The following is a 21725-nucleotide window of genomic DNA, read 5'->3' on the forward strand; positions in this document are numbered from 1 at the left end:
TGTATAAGCACTGCTGTAATTTCTACATGATGAAACCAAAATGTATAAAATTAGCCTTTATTAAAATGTGACAATGTGCACTTTAAACACATATGATTATTTTCTATTACAAATCTCAAATTGTGGAGTAGAGGCAAATAAATAAATGATGGGTCTTGTCCCAAACATTATGGAGGGCACTGTATATTTCCCTCTTTTGCTTAAGACAACAGCATCCTCAACATTTTTAAAAAACGCACACTGGCTCTAATTGCTCTAGTTTACCAATCGCTATCTTCCTTGAATGATCACCAAGACTTGGAAAATCCCAATCCATCTGGTATATACAAATTGGGCAAATTCAAATCACAAAATTCCCCTCTACTGTTTGAAAATGGCAACTAGGTGTTAGCAGTAGCAATACAAACTCACTTGTTATTAACATCACACAGCACCATTTTAATATTCTTTCAGGTCAAATCCACAGGAATGTTTTATTTTTTTCCTTTCTAAACTGGTTGTGTAGTAACCTGCAACATCCTTAAAATAAATAAGACACCAACAAAAACATGTTCTTTATATCAGATTTATACATTTGTAACCGCAGACTGTAAAACTTTATCTGGGGCAATAACTGAAAACCATATCTGGGTACATAATCAATTTTGTATATTCAGGGGAAAAACCTTCCTTCACTATTCAAGTGCTTCTAAGGTTTAATTCCCGAGTTCAGAAGCATTGTAACAAAACCTTGTTTGGGGTTAGAACAGTTTTGTCTTGTTTGTGTAAATAGCTACCAATAGAAAATTCCAGTCTCAAGTTAGCTGAGCCATCGAGGTCATTGGACGAAGGATTCAGCTCATCTCATCCAAGGAGGGAACCTCTATCAGGCTGTGATTCATTAAAGGAATGCAATATAAAATGTGGCTCAACTGAGTTAGGCCATTGTTCTGGAATCTAAATTTGTTAACAATTTAGTTATAGCATCATCTTAGCTGAGCTCAGAGATTCAGCATGGAAGCACACCCTTTGGCCCACCGAGTCCATGCTAATTATTGATCAACCATTCACACTAGTTCTGTTATCCCACTTTCTCATTCACTCTCTACACATTAGGGGACAATTACAGTGGCCTGCTTCCTCCAAAAATCTGGTTACGTAACTTAAGAAGTTAATGAAGAAAGACTGGATAGACTTGGTTTATACTCTCTAGAATTTAGGAGATTGAGAGGGGATCTTATAGAAACTTACAAAATTCTTAAGGGGCTGGACAGGCTAGATGCAGGAAGATTGTTCCCGATGTTAGGGAAGTCCAGGACAAGGGGTCACAGCTTAAGGATAAGGGGGAAATCCTTTAAAACCGAGATGAGAAGAACTTTTTTCACACAGAGAGTGGTGAATCTCTGGAACTCTCTGCCACAGAGGGTAGTTGAGGCCAATTCATTGGCTATATTTAAGAGGGAGTTAGATGTGGCCCTTGTGGCTAAGGGGATCAGGGGGTATGGAGAGAAGGCAGGTACGGGATACTGAGTTGGATGATCAGCCATGATCATATTGAATGGCGGTGCAGGCTCAAAGGGCCAAATGGCCTACTCCTGCACCTAATTTCTATGTTTCTATGTTAAAGAAATAATCTGCAATAATAGTGGCCAGTTGTTATTTAAACCACTGTGCTGATTTAGGAACTAGGGGCATCGTTCAGCTGTGCATTGGATTGTCTTCAGTAAAATAGGTAACTTTAACCCCTTCAGTGTATTCTCAGGTGGATTCAGAAATATCAGGGGAACAGAGGAAGCAAAGCATCCAAGGTTCAATATCTCCAGTGAAACTAGAAATCACCAACAAACAAAAAGGACAAGATAGCGAAGATACAACACATGAAAGCACAAACGTAGGGTTCATTCAGTCAGAACTCTCACATAGTCAGGGCCACGGAAAAAGCCCAGACCTTACGGATGCTTTTAACTTCAAAGTCTCTTCATTATCATCAACCATTTCAAATCAGGGCAATTCTTTCAAAGTTATGATCTTAAGCAAACAAAACAAACAAACAACCAAGACAGAATAGCTACGTTCCAAGTAGCTAGAAAATGCCACTCAGGCAGAATCAGTAACTGGTTCTCTTCGATTTCATCTTACGCAGCACAAAACACCACCAATGATGTGTTGGGGGAAGACAACAAAAGACTTTTACATAAAGGGCCTGGCATAGTTACTATAAATAAAGAAAATGGACGAGATTCCATTTGGATGCTGGCATGTTATTCATGGTTGTGGAAAAGTAATGAATTTGAAAAATATCTGCATGAATCTTGTATCAACATGAATAGCTCCTAATCTGCATTTATTTCTTATTTATAAATTTTAAAAACAGTACACAGTTAATTCTGGAGCAGAACCTTCCAGAATGGTTATTTTACAGTTGTAAAAACTACTGCTATAGCATTTAAAAAAGCAGCCAATGGAATGTTGATGACGCAATGAACCAGGCGCTGGAGTTGCTTCAGCAGGTCAGGCAGCATATCTGGAGGGCACGGATAGGCAACGATTTGGGTTAGGACTCTTCTTTAGACTAAATCTTAAGATTGGTCCCCACCCAAAACATTGGTGGCGAATCTGTGGAATTCATTGCCAGAGACAGCTGTGGTGGCCAAGACATTGGGTATTTTTAAAGTGGAGATTAATAGGTTCTTAATTAGAAAAGGAGTCAAAATTTATGGGGAGAAGGCAGGAGAATGAGGGAAAAATAGATCATCCATGGAGTAGCCAATGAATGGGATGAATGGTCTAATTCCGTTCCTGTGTCTTACGATCTTATTGCCTGCTCAAGTCCTCCATTAATGCTGCCTGATCCATTGAGTTACTCCAACACCATCTGTTGCAAGCAAATGGAAGTTCATAGATATCTACACCCTTGTTATTTGAAAACAATTACATTTAACAAACCTGGAAGGTCAGTGGCAATAAAATCTGTACTTTATAAAAAGTTAATCCAGGTAATATAGGAATAAATTTAGAACACAAATGTTCACATGTATGAGCAAAACACTATTCTTTAACAAAGTAATGAAAAAAAAAGTTTTCTGAAGAATTGCCATCGTTTGGCATTAGGTGTTTTACGAATGGATAATTTATCAATTCAGATTACTACTGGATGGATGTTTGGGTATTTTACATTTGTTCCAATAACAAAATCTTCTGCAATTGTGCACCTTGGAAACAAGGCTGCAACAAACCCGCATGATAATGTATCATTACAGAACCCATCTCAGTCACAACAACAAGGCCAAGTTAACGATTGTTCAGTAATAAAGTCTTCTGGTGAAGAGTTTGAGGTTAACAGTAAATGGTTAATGCAAGATTCTCTAGTTGAAAAATAAATACAAATTACAAATCCCGCTCTTATGCCTTGAAACATAAATTGGAAAGGTTGTTTCATGAATTTATCAGACAATGGAATAATCCCTTTCCCCTGTTGTAACGACACAAACTACCACTGGGACTTCAAGGTGATCGCATGTTTCATGAATTCATTCCAAACATTTGGTTTGCAGGTGTTCCACCAGATAATCCTTTAAACTAGAATAGGTGGTCCATTAGTATATGCCATGCAGCATTATAAAATCAAAGTCCTGGAAGTGTGTGTAGATTTGAATGCATTTAAATACTTCCTGGCTTTCTCGGTCATTATAAGCTGATCCTTTGTTCTTCCACACACTACTGCTTCCCAAGCACTACTTGTCTGTAAAAATTAAGAGGACAAACAGATTAGTGAATGCAAATAAATTCTGCTACTTCGAGAATTCAATATAATTGCATTTATTGTACCTCCAGCTAAAAGTTAGCCAATGTTACATTTTGCACAATACACTCTGGCGAACAATATTTGGGATTGGTCAACAAAAAACTCCTTGCATTTATGTTGTATGTACATGCTCACTAAATGATAAATCTGGTTAGTCTTGATTGCAATGGATCAGAGGACACATTCCTTGTGGCTGAATAACGTTTCAGAAAAGACAACAGTACCAGAGTTGAAACCGGCCTTAAAAAAACATAATCTGTTTGGAGTCATAGAGAAATATAGCATATGGCCCTTTAGCCCACCCAGTCCATGTTGATCACCAACCACCCATATGCACTAATCTTATACTCATCTAATCCAACTTTATTCTTTCCACATTGCCATCAATTCCCCTCAGATTCTGGAACTCATCTACACACAATTTACAGTGGCCAATAAACCTGCCAGTCATTACATCTTTGAGATGCAAGGGGAAACCTTGTGGCCACAGGGAGAAGGTGCAAACTCCACACAGACAGCACCCAAAGTCAGGATTGAACCCAGATCTCTGGCACTGTGAGGCAGCAGCTCTACAAGACATGCCACCAACTTGTGCCACCATTAGAGTCCATTTAACCTATTCCGGTTGAGCCAGCATATTTGTGGCCATGGTGACTCAGCGGTAGAGTTGCTGCCTTACAGAGTTTGCAGCGCCAGAGACCCGGGTTCGATCCCGACTACAGGGGCTGTCTGTACGGAGCTTTAAGTTCTCACCGCAACCGCTTGGGTTTTCTCCGAGATCTTCGGTTTCCTCCCACACTCCAAAGACATACAGGTATGTAGGACTACAGGTATGTAGGACAATTGGCTTGGTGTATGTGTAAATTACTTCTAGTGTGTGTAGGATAGTGTTAATGTGCGGGGTTCTCTGGTTGGTGCAGACTCGGTGGGCTGAAGGGCCTGTTTCCACTCTGTATCTCTTAGCTAAATTAAACATTTAGGATGAAAAATGTAAAGGGCAAATCAAAAGGCACTTATGGCGATTAAAACCCTGGAAGAAAATAATAGCAATTCAAAAGGATTATGTTAAATTACGGATATCATACTTTATAATGAAATTCTGGTCATCAATTTCTGCCAGTTCTTTAGAACATAACTAAAAACATACTTTCACTTAATAAAACTACTCACCCATTTTGGCGTGTCTTGATTATAGTGTTTGGAAAATAAACTAGACTCTTTATTGGGTATAATAAAACCTCTGTCCAGAGTATCATCCCTTTTACTTGAAGAGTTGTTCAAAGTTCTTAATAAGAAGTCTTCTGTTTCCTTCTGTGAGAAAGAAGTACACTATCAACCTGGTGTTGGAAAAATGTTTTCAATTTGAAAACTTCAATTTAGCTCTCTAAATTCGACCCTCGAAAATCATTCTATTACAACAGTGAAGCACCAAGCTTGGACCATTTGAACATTCGTGCCTATTCCACCATTCAATAAAATCATTAACTTTCTGCCACAACTCCATCTTCGCAAGTTCTGGAAGTCGAGGGATAATAATATCCAAAAATCCATCAATAGGTCTTAAATCTTACCAATGTTCACCTGTCATTTTTCTGCAGTTTGGTGAAAATAATACTAGTTCTTCACAATGGACGACAACATTAACTAAGGAATCAGTTAAAAAAACCTTCACTGTACTTCCCCGCCAAAGCAAACATATCCATCCTTATACATCTGAAACTTTAATCATGTTATGATCGTATGAACCCAAAACTGATTTTACAAGGATATTAATTATTGTAAGCTTCTTTTGTATTTAGATCTTTTTTCATGTCCTTTAACTCCTACTATCCCTTTTTGTTACAAATACCCCATAACCAGACATGGACATCACCAATGACGATGAGACTCAACTACGTGGGTTGCCCATTGTTCTGCTACCTCCATATCCAGAGGACTTCCAAATCCCAAGTCATTTTTGCTTTCTGGTCTTGTCCTTTCACAAACTCTATTTTAAAATCCTACTACAACCCTAATTATTTGGGGTTTTCCAAGATCCTAGTCCCAGCCCACAGTGGAGCCAGTCCCACCAGAAAAGTCATTTATTCCTGGTGTTCATCCCAGAAATGTAAAAGCCACATCCAATATACACGATAATAAGAAAGGCTTGCTAAAAATCTCAGATTGGACCAAGGGCAGATTACATAGAGAAAAGTTTGCAAGAGATTCTGTGATGAATAGTGGAACTCAATGTGGAAGATTTTCATTCCGTTTCTTTCATACATCCTCCCAAAAAAGGAATAACCATCCACCCTCTTTCATTCCAACATAATATTAAATCAGTTAAGTGGTCTGATTAAATGCCTTCTCTGTTGACAGCCAACTGGCCAAACATCAAAACTCCTTTGTACCCGGTTCTCAAATTCTAACTGTTATGCAACTACTTAGAAGAGGACAAAACTAGCACAAGAAACAATTACTTTGTCCAGTTACTGGAGAAAGTACACTGGTTATGTAGGGAGGATTACATCAAACAGATAATTCTAGTAGTCACAAAATGTATACAAATTCAAAAATGTCACAAATTGAGTTGAATAGAATTATGCTATGTTACCTGTGTGCACATATTGCTCGGTGTGGTTTGATTCGCAGTATTTCCATCCTTTTCCAAAATGTCCAAAGCAAGAGACTTTCGCACCTTCTTCATAAGCGGCCTGCGTAGCTATACAATGAACAACAATCAGTTTTATTCGTCACATTGCACATAAGCTCTAGTGAAGTTTCATAAAGGTAGGTTGCCTTACGGAATTTTAAATCAATCACACAGCATTGCACAAATTAAACTGAGCCCCTATTATCCTAGAACATACATCCAATATTTCATCATTTATATGTCAAAGTACAATTTTAAAAAGCTCATGTAAAAAGCAATTTATGTTTTGTCAAAGGGTCTTTGACAAACATTACCTCAGATGGTGTCTAACCTGCTGGGCATATTTAGCATTTTGTTTTTTTTTTATAATAAGAAAGGCAGAGGCTAGAATGACTGAGCCAAACCTTTGAGGAGACTTTTCAGAGAAAATTCCTAGAATTACTTCATTTTTCTTCTACTGATAAACCAAAAAACAACACACATAATGGCTTTCAGAAGACAGATTAAATTTAATATAAATACATTTCTGATGCCTCACCACAAATGCTGAATTGAGTCCTAAAGTTTTCCAAAATAGGGTATTTTGTTCATCTCACTTATTTACTCAATTGACAACCATGTAGCAGAATAAGGAAGGAGTTTCCTCAACTTGGTAACTCCTCATCATGAAGTGTTGTTCCAAAGCATAAGAAAAGCAAGATGACCTTATGATATTTGTGCCATTTATCAAAAGGGAACTTTATAAAGCAAATTTGTCATATTAAAAAATAGTAAAGTCCTCATACAGGCAATTCTATAATAATAAAACATAGATGAACACCAGCTAAATGTTAACATATCTAAGAATCCAATTAAAATGTACACTGATAAACAGCACAATTAAATTGAAACAAAATGAGGCAAGCAATGTCCAATGACTAAATGTAAATACTAACCCCATGCTGTTTTCGTTTTATTAACTGGGCTTCATCCTCGTGCAACATGCTCTTCAAACTCTCTTTTAAAACGTCTTCAAAATGAGGTGCTGGATGCTAAATGAATGCCAGGAGAGAGGTGGATAAAAACTTACAATCTGTCATGAACATTTAGGCAACTAGAGACTTATTCCCCCCCAAAGTAAACGATACCTACATGACTCTTTACTACTCCAAACTTGTCCAGTCCACTTTTGAACGGTGTAGGTGTTCTTGGAGTACTGTCCAAAAGAGATCGGCGACTTCTGGGTGTTCGAAATCTATTAAAAAGTGGCAGTAATAATACACAATTTTCATATTTCCTCAACTACAAAAATTGAGATCTATTGTGTAGGAAAGAACGGCAGATGCTGGTTTAAACCAAAGATAGACACAAAAAGCTGGAGCAACTCAGCGGGCCAGGCAGCATCTCCGGAGAGAAGGAAAGGGTGACGTTTTGGGTTGAGACTGAAGAAGGGTCTCAATCCGAAACGTCACCCATTCCTTCCCTCCAGAGAATCTGCCTATCTCGCTGAGTTACTCCAGCATTTTGTGTCTAATTGAGATATATTCCCTGATTAGAGCACCTCAAAAACATTTGACAACCAGTATTTCATCCTTATAAAGTTGACCAAAATTGAACAGATACAGCACGTTTCAAGAGAAGAAAAAAAAACTGTTGTGAGTAACTCAGCAGGTCAAGCAGCATCTCTGGCGGGAATGGATAGGCGGTGTTTTGGGTCGAGACGCTTCTTCAGACTGATTGACAGGCAGACTAGGGGGAGAAAGTTGGAATAGAGAGATGGTAGCTGGACAAAACTTGGCAGTGAAAGGTAAGGATACAGGTGGGGGTGAATGGTACATGGGGGAAGCAAGTGACAAAGGCTAGAGACAATGGAGACAAAAGGAGACCATACTGAACTGCAGGAGTTGCAAGAGTTGATCTTTGTTGCCAAAATAAAATGAAATAAGTTAATGAAACGAACTGCATGAACACGTGCTGGATACTTCTTAATAAATAATGAATTGGTTAATTTATTTTACCTCGGTATCGTAGCGCAAAACAAAAAGCTGACAACTAGATTGGTTACTTACACTGAGTTCTCCTTCTGAACTTTGGGTGTATAGTCCCGTTGAAGTGGGGCTGTAACAATGATTTTCTGGCTACACACTGGTGTAGAAGTAAGAGATGGGTTCTCTATATCAAGACTGTCTTGTTTGGTCCAGAAGTTCAAAAACTATAAAAATAAACATTTTGTTTTATTCAACTAAATACTCATGGCTGAACTGCATACACAAGACATTAAAAGGTATATTTGTTGAAAGTAAATTAACTAAGATCCAGAATATAAAATTAAAAATTTAAATTTCATCTTCCTCCAACCATAGTGGTTACTATCGTGGATAAACTGATCAGCACCCCCAATTGCTCACCTGTAAGTAACTCCACTGAAGCACTGATAGACACAAGGTGCTGGAGTAACCCAGCAGGACAGGCAGCTGAAGAAGGGTCTCAACCCAAAACGTCACCCATTCCTTCTCTCCAGAGATGCTGCCTGCCCCGCTGAGTTACTCCAGCATCTTGTGCCCATCGTCAATTTAAACCAGCATCTGCAGTTCTTTCCTCCACTGCACCACAGAAAATGAAAACTAATCACTGTGAGTCTAATTGAAGATGTCAGGGAGGGAGAGCCGTGCACTGGTGAGGAAACTTCTCAGCTCATTCCAATTAAAACATTTTTTTTTTTTTAAAAGGTAGGTTTTGAAGGGTTACCTTTCAGCTTGCTTCATTTTATGAATAGAGCCTAAAGATATTTGTTGACAGGAAATTGCCTGCAAATGGGGCTAGCTTAGATGCGGCTTCTTGGTTGGCAAGGACCAGTGGGCTGATGGGCTTGCTTCTGTGTTGTAAGTATGACTCTCATTTATTGTAAAGGTGTGATAAAGCTAAAACCTCAAAGACCATAGGGCACAGCTTCACGGTGACAGAGGCAAAGTTTAAAGGCAAGTTTGTGTTTCAAGAGGTAGTGGAGGAAGCAGATATGACAGTGATGTTTTTAGAAAGGCAGATTAGATATGCTGGGAATTGAGAGGTATGGATCATGTAGGCAGATGAGATTAGTTTATCTTGGCATTATGTTCGGCAGACATTGTGAGTTGAAGGGAGTGTTCCTATGCTGTGGTTTTCTACTTTCTATGTAGAACAAAACATCAAAATATGACTCATATTTTTAGTAAATAAAACAGGCCAGATGAAGCAGAAGTCTCCATCGTGGATTCTAGTACTAGTTATTATTAATCGGTTTGGCCAAATGGACCATGCTTTTCTGTTCACTCACGCGACAGGCTGGATTGCGTTCAATCCCTGATATCCACTAATTTGCTGTCAGTTGATGACTCGCAAGGTTGTCTAAATTCAATCTCTTATTCCTCCCACCCCAAAAACAAACATGTAGACATTGACGAACCAATCATAATTAGCATAAATACGATTTGCTTCCAGACTGTTGTACATTGCAGAGATAAGAGCGTTTTTTTGTTTAAACAGCTGTACCTTGTGATTCAATGCAAGTAGTTTGTAATCTAATATCAGTTCAGTGATACTTTATTATCACATGTGAAATTCTTTGTTTTTGCATTCAATCCGGTAAAATCATAGAGCAGACCTCACCTAGAGAGTACACAAAGTATCACCATGTTTCATCTTGGATATTTAAATGTTTTAACTGTTAATTAATGAGTGTTCATTTTTATGCTTATAGTGGTGCCTGTATTCTTATATATAGCAGCGCGAGGCCTGTGTTCCCACTCCTCGTGTTTAACTGCAGGCACACTGGACCTGGCCTATGCCTTATGGCCACTGTTCCCCCTCTGCTCAAACTGCAGTCGCTTTAACCTGTGGCACCTGCGATGGCTGCCAATGGCTCTGAAACAGAGGCAACTATGAGCAGTAACAAGTTTCAGGCAGAGCAAATTTATGCCATCAAAAGGCTTTTTGATTGCTTCCAAAGGCCCGTTCAGAGTCAGTAAAAAGTGTCAATAATTATTAATAATTCACATGTAGTAATACTAATGTCTTAATACACTTAATTAAATTGTTTTAAAACAATCTTTAAATGGTGACGCAGCGGTAGAGATGCTGTTTTACAGCGCCAGAGACCCGGGTTCGATCCTGACTATGGGTGCTATCTGTATTGAGTTTATACATTCTCCCCGTGACCTGCGTGGGTTTTCTCCGGGATCTCCAGTTTCCTCCCAGACTCCATACAGGTTTGTAGGTTAATTGGCTTGGTAAAATTGTAAATTGTCACTAGTGTGTAGGATAATGTTAGTGCGGTCGGTTCAGACTTGGTGGGCCGAAGGGCTTGTTTCCACGCTGTATCGCTAAACTAAACATGAACAAGAAATGGGATTAATGTGTCAATATGGCTGATGTAAATTTTAGGGGCTAAATATGAAGGACATATTGCCTCTCAATTCAGGTCACTGTGGAATGCTCTTGGATTCATTGGCTAATCCAGAAATAGAGTAGAAGGTAAGCCAAATTCACATCTTCAGTACAGAATAAACCACTGATAGAACTTATCAGCTGAAACTAGGTGGAGGCAAAGAGATGGTTGACGTTTTGGGTCAAGACCATCCATCAGGACTGAGAATGAAGAGAGAAGATGCTGCTGTTTGAGCTTCCGAATGTTTCCACAATTTTATCGTTTGCTCCAAATTCCAGCATTTGCATTCTCCGATTTCTCATCTGCTGCATGTCCCTGCACCTTCCAACCATCCAACTGCTGGCTCTCACTGAGCCCACCAGATAGCTATCTGCTGGAAATAGCTCATTTTGCTTTGACTGCTGTATAATTGCAACATTACCTGTGATGGTGAGAAAGGCAAGGTCTTCACTGGTGTACTTTTTGGAGTCCTGCTGCTGCTGCTACTGCTGCTGGTGCTACTTTCAATGATCGTGAAGCTATTGCTGGAATTGCTTTCAGTAACCGGTGAAAGGGTAATCTTTGTTTTTCTCTTCCGCCGCAGGATAGTTGGAGGGGTGCTGAAATTACCCGCAACTGGGGAGGTGATCATGGGGATGAGTTCACCCTTCTTTGCACCTTTGCTCAGGTCAGAGATGGTATCTGCATCAATGCGATATTCTGTCAAAGACGGCTGGGTGGTCTCCGCAGGCGTCTGCTTGACGAGATCTTCCGGAAAATCGAAGCAAGATAAATCAGACCATGCATCTGAATCCTTTAATATGAAGAAGAGAGTGTGTTAATGTAATAGTAATTAGATATTTTCTCCAACATGCTTAAAAATTAAAAAGTTGAGTAAACCAAGCAAACCCATCAAAAGCATTATTTCATCCTTCTTAGTTTTAGTTTAGAGATACGGTGGGGAAACAGGCCCTTCGGCCCACCAGCGATCACCCATAAACTAGCTCTATCCTACAGATTACACACAATTGACAGAAGCCAATTAATCTACAAACCTGCACATCTTTGGTGTATGGGAGGAAACCGGAGCACCACGGACAAAAGCCATGTAGTCACAGGGAGAAAGTACAAACTGCGTTCGGACAACGCCTGTAGTCAGGATCAAACCCTGAGTCTCAAGCTCTATAAGGCAACAATTCTACTGCTGCGTCAATGCACTCGAAAATTAGAAGCTCAGGATGGTGGATTGGGTGTCCGTTATGCTTAGACCTGGATGGCAAAGTCTATTTGAGCCCAAAGGCAGTTCATAATGTACTGCCTGCTCCTCCCATGCAGATATGTCAATGGTATTGATGTCAATCATTTATTTATTTGTATAAATAAATTACTGGAATATTTAAACATTGGCAGATTAATATTTCAAGTTCAAAATTATGAGCCATTAGGAAAATCTTGAACACAAAGTGCATGAATTATCAAGGAGTTGCTCATTTATTTCTTCAAAAATAAATATAACATTGTCAATGGCTTTTTTAGTAGCTGCATGGCAAAATTGAGTTTGAGTCCATTGATATCATTTGGCACCCATTTCAGCCAAACAGCAACAAGGACATTGAAAAATATGGGATTCATGCCAGTATTTGAAAAAAAAGGTAATATGGTTAATGAAATAACCAGCAAACAGGTATGCATATTTCCAACTCAAATGCATTAATGTGTAGAATAATTTAGTTAACAATTTCATGAGTAGTAGTGGGTAGAATATATTTACAAAGTTTAATTTTTGCAAAGCAAATGACAAGATTTGCTGCATATCCTGTCCAACTCGACCAGAGCTGGAAGTCTCCAGATCCCTATCCTAGGCTAAAAAACCTTTATACTAATTATACTGCCAGAACATGTCCACCATTGAACTTCATTTAAATGCAAAGGAATGGTGGAAATTGTTCATGGAAAACAAGTACTGCCAAATGACCGAAGCCCAAGTAATGCCGAATTTCATCACCACCAAGGTGCTGACTAGATATTATATAGATGCAATGGTTCGAGAAGTTTGATAACCTCAACCCCTACTCTAACCTTGTTCCATACAAAAATATAGGACGGAAATGACAAAGGTAATGTTTGACCTTAACTACAAGGTCAACCAATCAGTACCACGAGATAAGCATTTGTGTTCGAGCCTCACTTTATTGATCATCAACAGCGACTGGAAAAAGTGACCGTGAACGTTTGAATGCAGAACTCTATAAAGATCCAATTACCTTAATAAGTATTTTGAGGGCATGCTGGAAGGTGGCAAAACAATCTATCCCTGTAAACCCCTCAACACTTAACATCTTCTCAGATAGCTGCTGTGTTTCACTAGAAGGAAAGTGAAGTCTGAATGCACCTTCCCCTTCCTCAGCTGAAGCCGGTATAATGGAAGATACAAGTCTCCATTACCTTCTAATGATAAATGTATCACATAAATTAGTGCTAATGGTAATGGTAATGGTGGGGGGGGGGGAAGAAAGCAGGATAGATACAGGATTTATCAAACAATTCTCCCATGCCAAAATAATGCAGGGAAGTTATGTTTTCCCCTGTCCTCCAAAACATTCATGTTTCCAATTGAGAATTTGACAATTTCGAAACGGTGGCGACTCAGGCTAGGATGGTAGATTATCCTAGTAGACCAGATACATATTTGCATTCGAGCCTCACTTTATTGATCAACAACAGGGACTAGAAAAAACATAACCTTGATTGTTTGAATGCAGAACTCTATAAAGATCCAATTGCCTCCGATGGATACTAGAGTTGAGGGACATGTGGCACTTAAGCATCTAATTAACTTCAGACAATTCACACAAATAATGGAATCTAACTTATTATTGAGAAACCATTCGTCTTTTGAACAGGTGCTGCAAAAAAAAATGATAGATTCTAGCACTAATTAGAAGTTTCCTGCTGCAAAATTATAAAAAGGCAGAAATGTTTTCAACTTAAGAGTAACAACTTCCAAACCACTTACACATTTGATTAGCTCCAGAGGTTCAGATAATTCAGGGGCCTTCTGTGGAGAAACTACTCCCCCACATTCCACAATCACGAACATACTATTGGAAGCCTCTTCTGTGGAATGGTTGGGTTCCTGGGATTGATCTGAAGTGGACTGTTCTTGATGGGTTTCAGAGGAAGCTGATAGTCCATGTTCGAAATGTGCGGAGTTATCTGTTGGAAGACTGCCCGACCAACTGGCTAAACTGTCCTCCTGTCAATAAATGGAAGCGGTGGGGCCGAGAGAGGGGAAGGCAAGGGCAAAACAAACACAAAACAAGCTTTCAGCTAAACTTGAAAGGACTAAGTCAACAAATAATTTTGTGGCAACTCAAAATAAATTACAAATCCAAAAGGATTTTGCAACCAAACAATAAGCCATTTAAACCAAGGACTAAGAAGGACACAAAGCACTGGAGTAACTCAGCTGTTCAGGCAACATCTCTGGAGAACATGGAGAAGTGACATTTCGGGTCCCTTCTTCAGACTCTCAAGGGATGCTGCCTGGCCCGCTGAGTTACTCCAATGCTTTGTGTTCTTCATTGTAAACCAGAGGCCATTCGGACTGTAAACTCCTATCTCACCAGGGACTAACTTTACTGAACGTTTTTCCTTCTGCCCACAATATTTAATATGTAAAAGAATATGTGATTGTGTTTATAGTTTGTTTGGTTATTTGTTTGTTTGTCTTTTTGCACAAAGTCCGCGAGCATTGCCACTTTTCATTTCACTGCACATCTCGTATGTGTATGTGACGAATAAACTTGACTTGACTTGCATCAGCAATTCTTTTTTGGAATTTCTGTCCTGGGCCTCCTCCATTGCCAAAGCGAGGCCACAGGCTAAGTGGATGAGGTTGCATCTCATATTCCACTTGGGTAGCCTATAAATTAAAGGTATGAATATTGAATTCTCCAGTTTTAGGTAACACAAACCACCACTTTTTTTTCTTTATACTCATTCGCGTCCCTATGCACTACCTGGGTGAGCACGCATTTCTCGCACTATCCTGACCCCCCATCCCCAATCCCATATACCCTGCCACCTATATCCCTTCCCGACTTCACATTTCATTCCGCCTTTCTCCTTATCTTATCCCTTTTTACCTCCTTTTCATCTCGCCTCCCTCCACCCATCTGCCAGTCAACCCCGCCCTCACCTGCTTGCACCTATCACTTGCAGTGCTTTGTCCTGCCCCCAACTTTTCAAGCTTTCTCCACCCTACCACTATACCTGAAGGAGGCTTCCCAACCAAAACATCATCGATCCTCCATAGATGTTGCTTGACCCGCTGAATTAGTCCAGCACTTTGTTTCTTTTGTAAACCAGCATCTGCAGTTCATTGTTTCTGCATTAACTTAGTTCCTCTTTTAACTGATGCTCCTTGAGCATTTACAACACTTCATTATTATTTCTGGAATCCGCATTTATTTTGCTTTCACATGCAAGTTATGTACACTGAGTTTTCCCAATTTGACTCTTGTTGAATTTTGGGATGACAGAATGATCTATCAAAAATATACTTTATTTAATGTTCCATACTCCCCTAGAACCCTGCACTAGCTGTGTTTGAGGTTTATATAATGATATGGAATCTCAAAGTATTTGGAATTTATACACTTGGTTTGTCCTATTTTACATAATCTGGATGTTAACATAAATATGAAATAATACTTTGTATATTTAAAATCCTGTTCACTTCCAACTTTGGGTTCAACAATTATCCATGAGATTTGAGCAAATTACAAAGGCTGTTTGTTTGAAGTGCTTAATTAATTATTGAAGATATAAAGCAAATAGTTGGAAAATCAGATGCTGTCCCACACAAGAGATTAGTGTGCAAAATTAGAGCACATGGTATTGGGGGTAGGTATTGACATGGATAGAGAACTGGTTGGCAGTCAAGAAGCAAAGAGTAGGAATTAACAAGTCCTTTTCAGAATGGCAGGCAGTGACGAGTGGGGCGCTGCAAGGCTCGGTGCTGGGACTCCAGTTATTTACAATAAATATTAACAAATTAGATGAGGGAATTAAATGTGACATCTCCAAATTTGCAGATGATACAAAGTTGTGTGGCAGTGCAAGCTGCAATGCAGATGCTATGCGGCTGCATGGTGACTTGGATAGGTTGGGCGAGTGGGCAGATGCATGACAGATGCAGTATAATGTGGATAAATGTGAGGGTATCCACTTTGCAAGAACAGGAAGGCAAATTATTATCTGAATGGTGTCAGATTAGGAAAAGGGGAGGTGCAATGAGACCAGGGTATGCTTAGGTTCACCAGGTTAATTCCCGGGATGGCGGGACTAACATATGATGAAAGAATGGGTCTACTGGGCTTGTATTCACTGGAATTTAGAAGGATGAGAGGATATCTTATAGAAACATATACAATTCTTAAAGGATTGGACAGGCAGGATGCAGAAAAAATGGTCCCGATGTTGGGGGAGTCCAGAACCAGGGTTCTCAGTTTAAGAATAAGGGGTAGGTCATTTGGGATTGAGATGAGGAGAAATCTCTTCACCAAGAGAGTTGTGAATCTGTGGAATTCTCTGCCATAGACAGCAGTGGAGGCCAATTCACTGGATTTTTTCAAGAGTGAGTTAGATTTAGCTCTTTGGGCTATAGGAATCAAGGGATATGGGGAAAAAAAGCAGGAACAGGGTACTGATTTTAGATGATCAGCCATGATCGTATTGAATGGTGGTGCTGGCATGAAGGGCCGAATGGTCTCCTCCTGCATCTATTTCTTTCTTTTTCTATGTTCACGTTGACTCTAGACTCCATCATCTACTAACGAGATACATTATAGCCCTCCTGACTTCACATTTCAGTTAACCTGCTTTTCCAGTTTGCATGAGAATCTGAAATCTGAACAAGAGTCCCAACCCATGATGTTGCCTGTCTATTCCCTTCCATAGATGCTGCCAGACCCACTGGATTGCTCAAACATTGTGTTTTGCTTAAGATTCCAGCATCTGCAGTTCATTGGCTCCATTGCATCAGAATCAGCTACTTCTGATGAAAAGTCATTAACCTGTAACGTAGAAACAAAGAGTTGCAGATACAAAGGGACAAGTGTGGGAGTAACTCAGCGGTTCAGGCAGCATCGCTGGAGAACATGGCGAGGCAACGTTTTAGGATGCGACCCTTCTTCAGTTCTTCTCTACATTGGTGCTGCCTTAATTGTTATATTCACTTACACTAACATTCGCTTACTTCACATCTTCAGCAATGCAGTATTTTGTTCCTCTAAGGTATAAAATGTTTATTTTCCCTCTATACTGTTCTCATTAACTCCTTTTATTTATCATTCCTTTTATTGATCAATTAACAAGCCTACACCCACTCAAACTGCACCATCACCACTTGCATCACCATATCCCCCTCTTGCCTGCCAGACTTTGTTCTCCGCACCCTTCCACCTTCCCTGTAACTTAAAACATGCTTTTAGTTTCATTTAGAGATACAGCGTGGAAGAAGGCCCTTCGGCCCATCGAGTGTGCGCCGACCAGCGGTCCCTGTACACTAGCACTATCCTACACAGTAGGGACATTTATAATTTTTATGGAAGCCAATTAACCTACAAACCTGTATGTTTTTGGGAGGAAACCTACGTGGTCACAGGGAGAATGTACAAACTCTGTACAGACAGAACCCATAGTCAGGATCAAACCTGGGTCTTTGGCATCGTAAGGCAGCAACTCTACACCTGTGCTACCGTGCTTGCTTTCTACCTTTGCTTAATTTTGATTAAAAAATGCACCCTGAAATGCACTCTGTTTCGTAATCCACAATGCTGCTCGCTGTCAATTTCCAGTATTTTTTTAATTAATATTTTTGAATAATTAGCTTTCCTGATCATCTCCAAAAGATAATAACTGAAGCTTAAATTCAGAAAGCTTAAAAATAACTTTTGAAGTTTTGATTGAAATTTTCAACTTTTTGAAAACACACTTACTTTCTCCTTTCTCTCTCCCTTTTCACACTCACGATTAGCTGCTGAAGAACAGTAATCCCAGTATGATACAAACATGAACCCGCCGCTGCTACTGGAATTTTAGATGTCAAACTTATATTGCAACTATGCCTACGCAAAATTGCACAAGGGATACCAGTTTCTCTCATTCGCTACAGTAATACCATCAGTCAAATGGGTAACGCTGTTGTAAAATAGGATTAAACTAATGAAACATGTTTGTGCTCAATGTATTTACAAAATGTGGCTGCAACCTTCCTTCCAAATACAAACATTAAAACATGCATTTAATTGAATTTCTAATAATTATTCAAGTACTCCACCACAAAATTATCTAACCTGCTTTATCGTAACAGAAGTGGGCTGCGAAATAGCTTCCACGGTGACGGGCTCTTGTTTTAAAGATGGCTGAAACAGAATTTAAGAAACAATTTTTCAATGCAAGTGAATTATTTCCTGCCCTTTAACAACAATCAGGAAGTTTGTGCCCTATTTTTGCCGAAACTGGGAAGAGTTTGGAGACGACTTGCACAAATTGTATCGTGGATTCTCAATCAATCATCCAGGATGGCAGGCTAAGGAAATTAGTTCTAGAAATACTATTTGGTGAGATCTTGGAAATGAAGGGAAAAAAAAACTTGTACTTTCTTCCCCCCCCCCACCCCCCACACCCCATAAGCTATACAGAAATCAATGACCTTTTGTGTAATAAAACTATAACTAAGGACGGTACAAAAATATACATGTATTCAAGTATAAAAAAAGTATTTTAACCCAAATGAAAGGAAAACTGAGAACACGTCACAACTTTGTTCAATTCCCTCGCAGGATTCAATTGCTGCTCGAGCCCAAAATGTTCTCAGTAATCTGTGCATCAGAATTACTTTTTTTAAATCGAGAGCCTGACTCGACTTCTCTCTCCAACGAATACAAAAAAACATGATAGTATTATTCCAAGAACAAGATCTCCCCAAATTTATCCCTCAACCAACATTGTTTAGGAAATAAGCCTGGAAAGTCCTCCAAAACATATTTTTTTGTAATGGGGCTATGTAATGCAAAAATAGCCTACATACTGTTTCACAATATTTTATAAAATAAAAGGGACATTATTTTGGAAATAGTAAAAGTATATTTTGCACTTATCATTCAGTTCTGATTATAAAACTTTCCCATTATATTGACTACCCTAACGTCAGCTAGCAACATTAACAAAAGTTGATAAAGCTTGAATGCTGCAGGAATTCCTCTCTGAACTTTTGCAGAATACAAACCTGTGTCACTGTGGTTCTGAAACACTGGATTTCACCATCTTCTGAATGAGTAAATAAAAACATGGGCATATTCTGGTTACCATCTTGCAAGTAGCCTTCCATCTCCACCTTCCTCTTCATTGTAGAGTTCCAATGGTTTTTTACAGCATTGTCCGTCCTGTCATTCAAAAAATATTAATCCATCTCTCTTTACGTGTTTCTTCACATCCTCCCAAATGGAACAGATTTTAACTACCTGCTCTATTATTTCTCCTGCGATTTAACTGTCAGATTTTACTTGGTAAAATGCTTCAGTAAAACATCCTGAGTTAAGATTGTACATTAACATGAGATATTACAGTTTTGCCAAGCCGACAACTTTAAATTCAAGACGTATATATTTCCCTCAGTAAAGGTGAAAAAGAATTGGTTCACACATCATCTATGATGTTTTTAAATACATTCAGCCCTCAAGACTAATCTGGTGTTTTCCTGCTTTTATTTATATTGTTTTTTTCCTAATTGTTAAACAATTTATTGCATTTCTCATAATGTAATATTTGAACCTTTGAATAAAATTTAGCATTTTTGATCTGTAATAGAATAATTGTATTACTCATTTACCCTTCATTCCCAAATTCATGCTTGTGGACTACTTTCCCAATGCTATTTATGTTCCTTTGCCTTACTCAATGTCTTCAAATCTGCCATTTTGTAATTTTAAGGAGGCTAACAGCCATTCATCCAAAAGTATTCATCAAACATTTGCCTCAATGCAAGTGACAGCACATGGGGCATCTTGTCAGAAAATTATATCAGAATATATCTAGGACTGTCAACAAACAGCTCTTGCAGACAAAGTGGGTCATTCAGCTCCTGCTAATTTCAAATCACACAGAAAACAAACAAATAGAAAGGATTATTAGCAGCCGATCACTGATCATCTTAAAATCTCAGGGAGACGGAGTGGAACACTTGCCTCCCCGGTAGCAGTTTTGCAATCTCTGCCCACCGGTTGCCAAGGACCTTGTGTGCTTCGTAAATAATCTTGTCCTCCTCTTCTGTCCAAGATGATTTCTTAACCTCCGGATTGAGGTGATTATGCCAGCGTTCACGGCACTGCTTGCCAAGTCTCCCTTTCAGAAGTCTAGCAATCAATGACCAACGTTTTGGCCCGTACTTCTGAACTAATTCAATTACCTTCATAAAACAAGAGGAGGCAAAGATCAGTTCATTTTTCCTGCTGCTCTGTGCATTTATATTCTCTTTAACTCATACAATTGGACATTTATTTCAGACTTCCCAGTGCAGCACGCCAAAAGAAAACGTGAGCAAGCCGAATTGAGCCTTTCGACAACATTGCTATAGTTAGGTACACTGAACAGCAAAGACAAGTCAGGTGCTGAGCTCTCCAACATTTATGCTCCTCAATCCAAGGGTGAAACATTAGAAATTAGATGAACAGTGGGGCAGCACGGTGGTGCAGTGGCAGAGTTGCTACCTTACAGCGTGAGAGACCCAGCTTCGATCCTGACTATGGGTGCTGTCTGTACGGAGTTTGTAAGTTCTTCCCGTGACATGCATGGGTTTTCTCCGGTTTCCTCCCACTATCCAAAGATGTAAAAGTTTGCAGGTTAATTGGTTTGGTAAAGATTTCAAATTGTCCCTCGTGTAAATGTGCAAGGATTGCTGGTCGGCGTAGACTTGGTGGGCCGAAGGGCCTATTTCCACACTATCACTAAACTAAACTAGGTAATTCCATCTGTTTGCCATTAAGATTATAATTTTTCTTTTAACTGCTTTTCTCAATATCACTCAATTCTGTTTGGATTCCAAAGTGTATCAATCTTTATCTTGAATATACTAAATGAATGCTGTGGTTACAAAGATTCACAATTTCGTGAAATGTTTAAATCTCAGTCCAAAATGACAAACTCCTTATAATAAAACCTCAAATCCTAATTCTAAATCTTCTCAACATCTGCTCCATCAAATCCTTTAAGAATGTTGTTTATTTCAATAAGATCTATTTTAATTTGTTTAAATTCTTAAGGGCCTGTCCCACTTACTCGACTTTTTTCGGCGACTTGCCGGCACCCGTCATAGTCGCAGTGGCGACCAAAAGCAAAAGGTACGACTCTTTGCCACCTGTATGGTCGTGAGTAGTCGCCCAAAGAGTCGTAACTTTTTCTGGTCGCCGTTGGATTTTCAACATTTTGAAAATTTTCAACAACCTACTGTGACTATGAGTGCCGGCAAGCCGTTGAAAAAAATCGTGTAAGTGGGACAGGCCCTTTCAGAATAGAGGCCAAATATTCTCAATCTTGTGACCATTTACTACAAAACAAAAACTAATCACTATAACATAAGAGCGGTCTCATGAATCCCAAGATCTTATTTTAATACAGTTCCTTTTTAAAAATAACATTGGCATATATACGTCAATACTCACTATATAATTTAGTCTTCTACTTGATTTTTGTACCTACATATATGTAAAACACAGAAAAAAGATCCATCTCTCTCTCCAAACTCTGATGCTTCCAGGATTTTTACATTTATTAATGACATTCCACATTGATCTTTTTTACCAAAGTGGATAGCTTCACATATATCCATACTCAAACCACATTTGTAGTCACATAACTGATCG

At 39.1% G+C, this 21725-nt stretch overlaps 1 protein-coding gene across 5 annotated transcripts in view; it reads right to left on the minus strand.

Moving 5' to 3' along the window:
- Window positions 1-549: 549 nt before the first annotated feature.
- The window catches only part of mybl2b (v-myb avian myeloblastosis viral oncogene homolog-like 2b), a 37787-nt gene continuing 16611 nt past the window's right edge, over window positions 550-21725 (minus strand). For all 5 annotated transcript variants that reach the window (XM_055652134.1, XM_055652135.1, XM_055652131.1 and 2 more), the window contains 11 exons: window positions 20052-20272; window positions 19094-19250; window positions 18159-18227; window positions 13814-14053; window positions 11240-11611; window positions 8465-8607; window positions 7548-7650; window positions 7352-7447; window positions 6378-6485; window positions 4955-5095; window positions 550-3721 (listed from right to left, as the gene is read on the minus strand). In XM_055652134.1, the coding sequence (XP_055508109.1) occupies window positions 3596-3721; window positions 4955-5095; window positions 6378-6485; window positions 7352-7447; window positions 7548-7650; window positions 8465-8607; window positions 11240-11611; window positions 13814-14053; window positions 18159-18227; window positions 19094-19250; window positions 20052-20272 (1776 nt within the window). In that variant the 3' untranslated portion in view covers window positions 550-3595. The remainder of the gene's footprint in view (window positions 3722-4954; window positions 5096-6377; window positions 6486-7351; window positions 7448-7547; window positions 7651-8464; window positions 8608-11239; window positions 11612-13813; window positions 14054-18158; window positions 18228-19093; window positions 19251-20051; window positions 20273-21725) is intronic.

This window comes from Leucoraja erinacea, chromosome 21 (assembly GCF_028641065.1).
Source record: "Leucoraja erinacea ecotype New England chromosome 21, Leri_hhj_1, whole genome shotgun sequence".
Classification (NCBI taxonomy): domain Eukaryota; kingdom Metazoa; phylum Chordata; class Chondrichthyes; order Rajiformes; family Rajidae; genus Leucoraja; species Leucoraja erinaceus.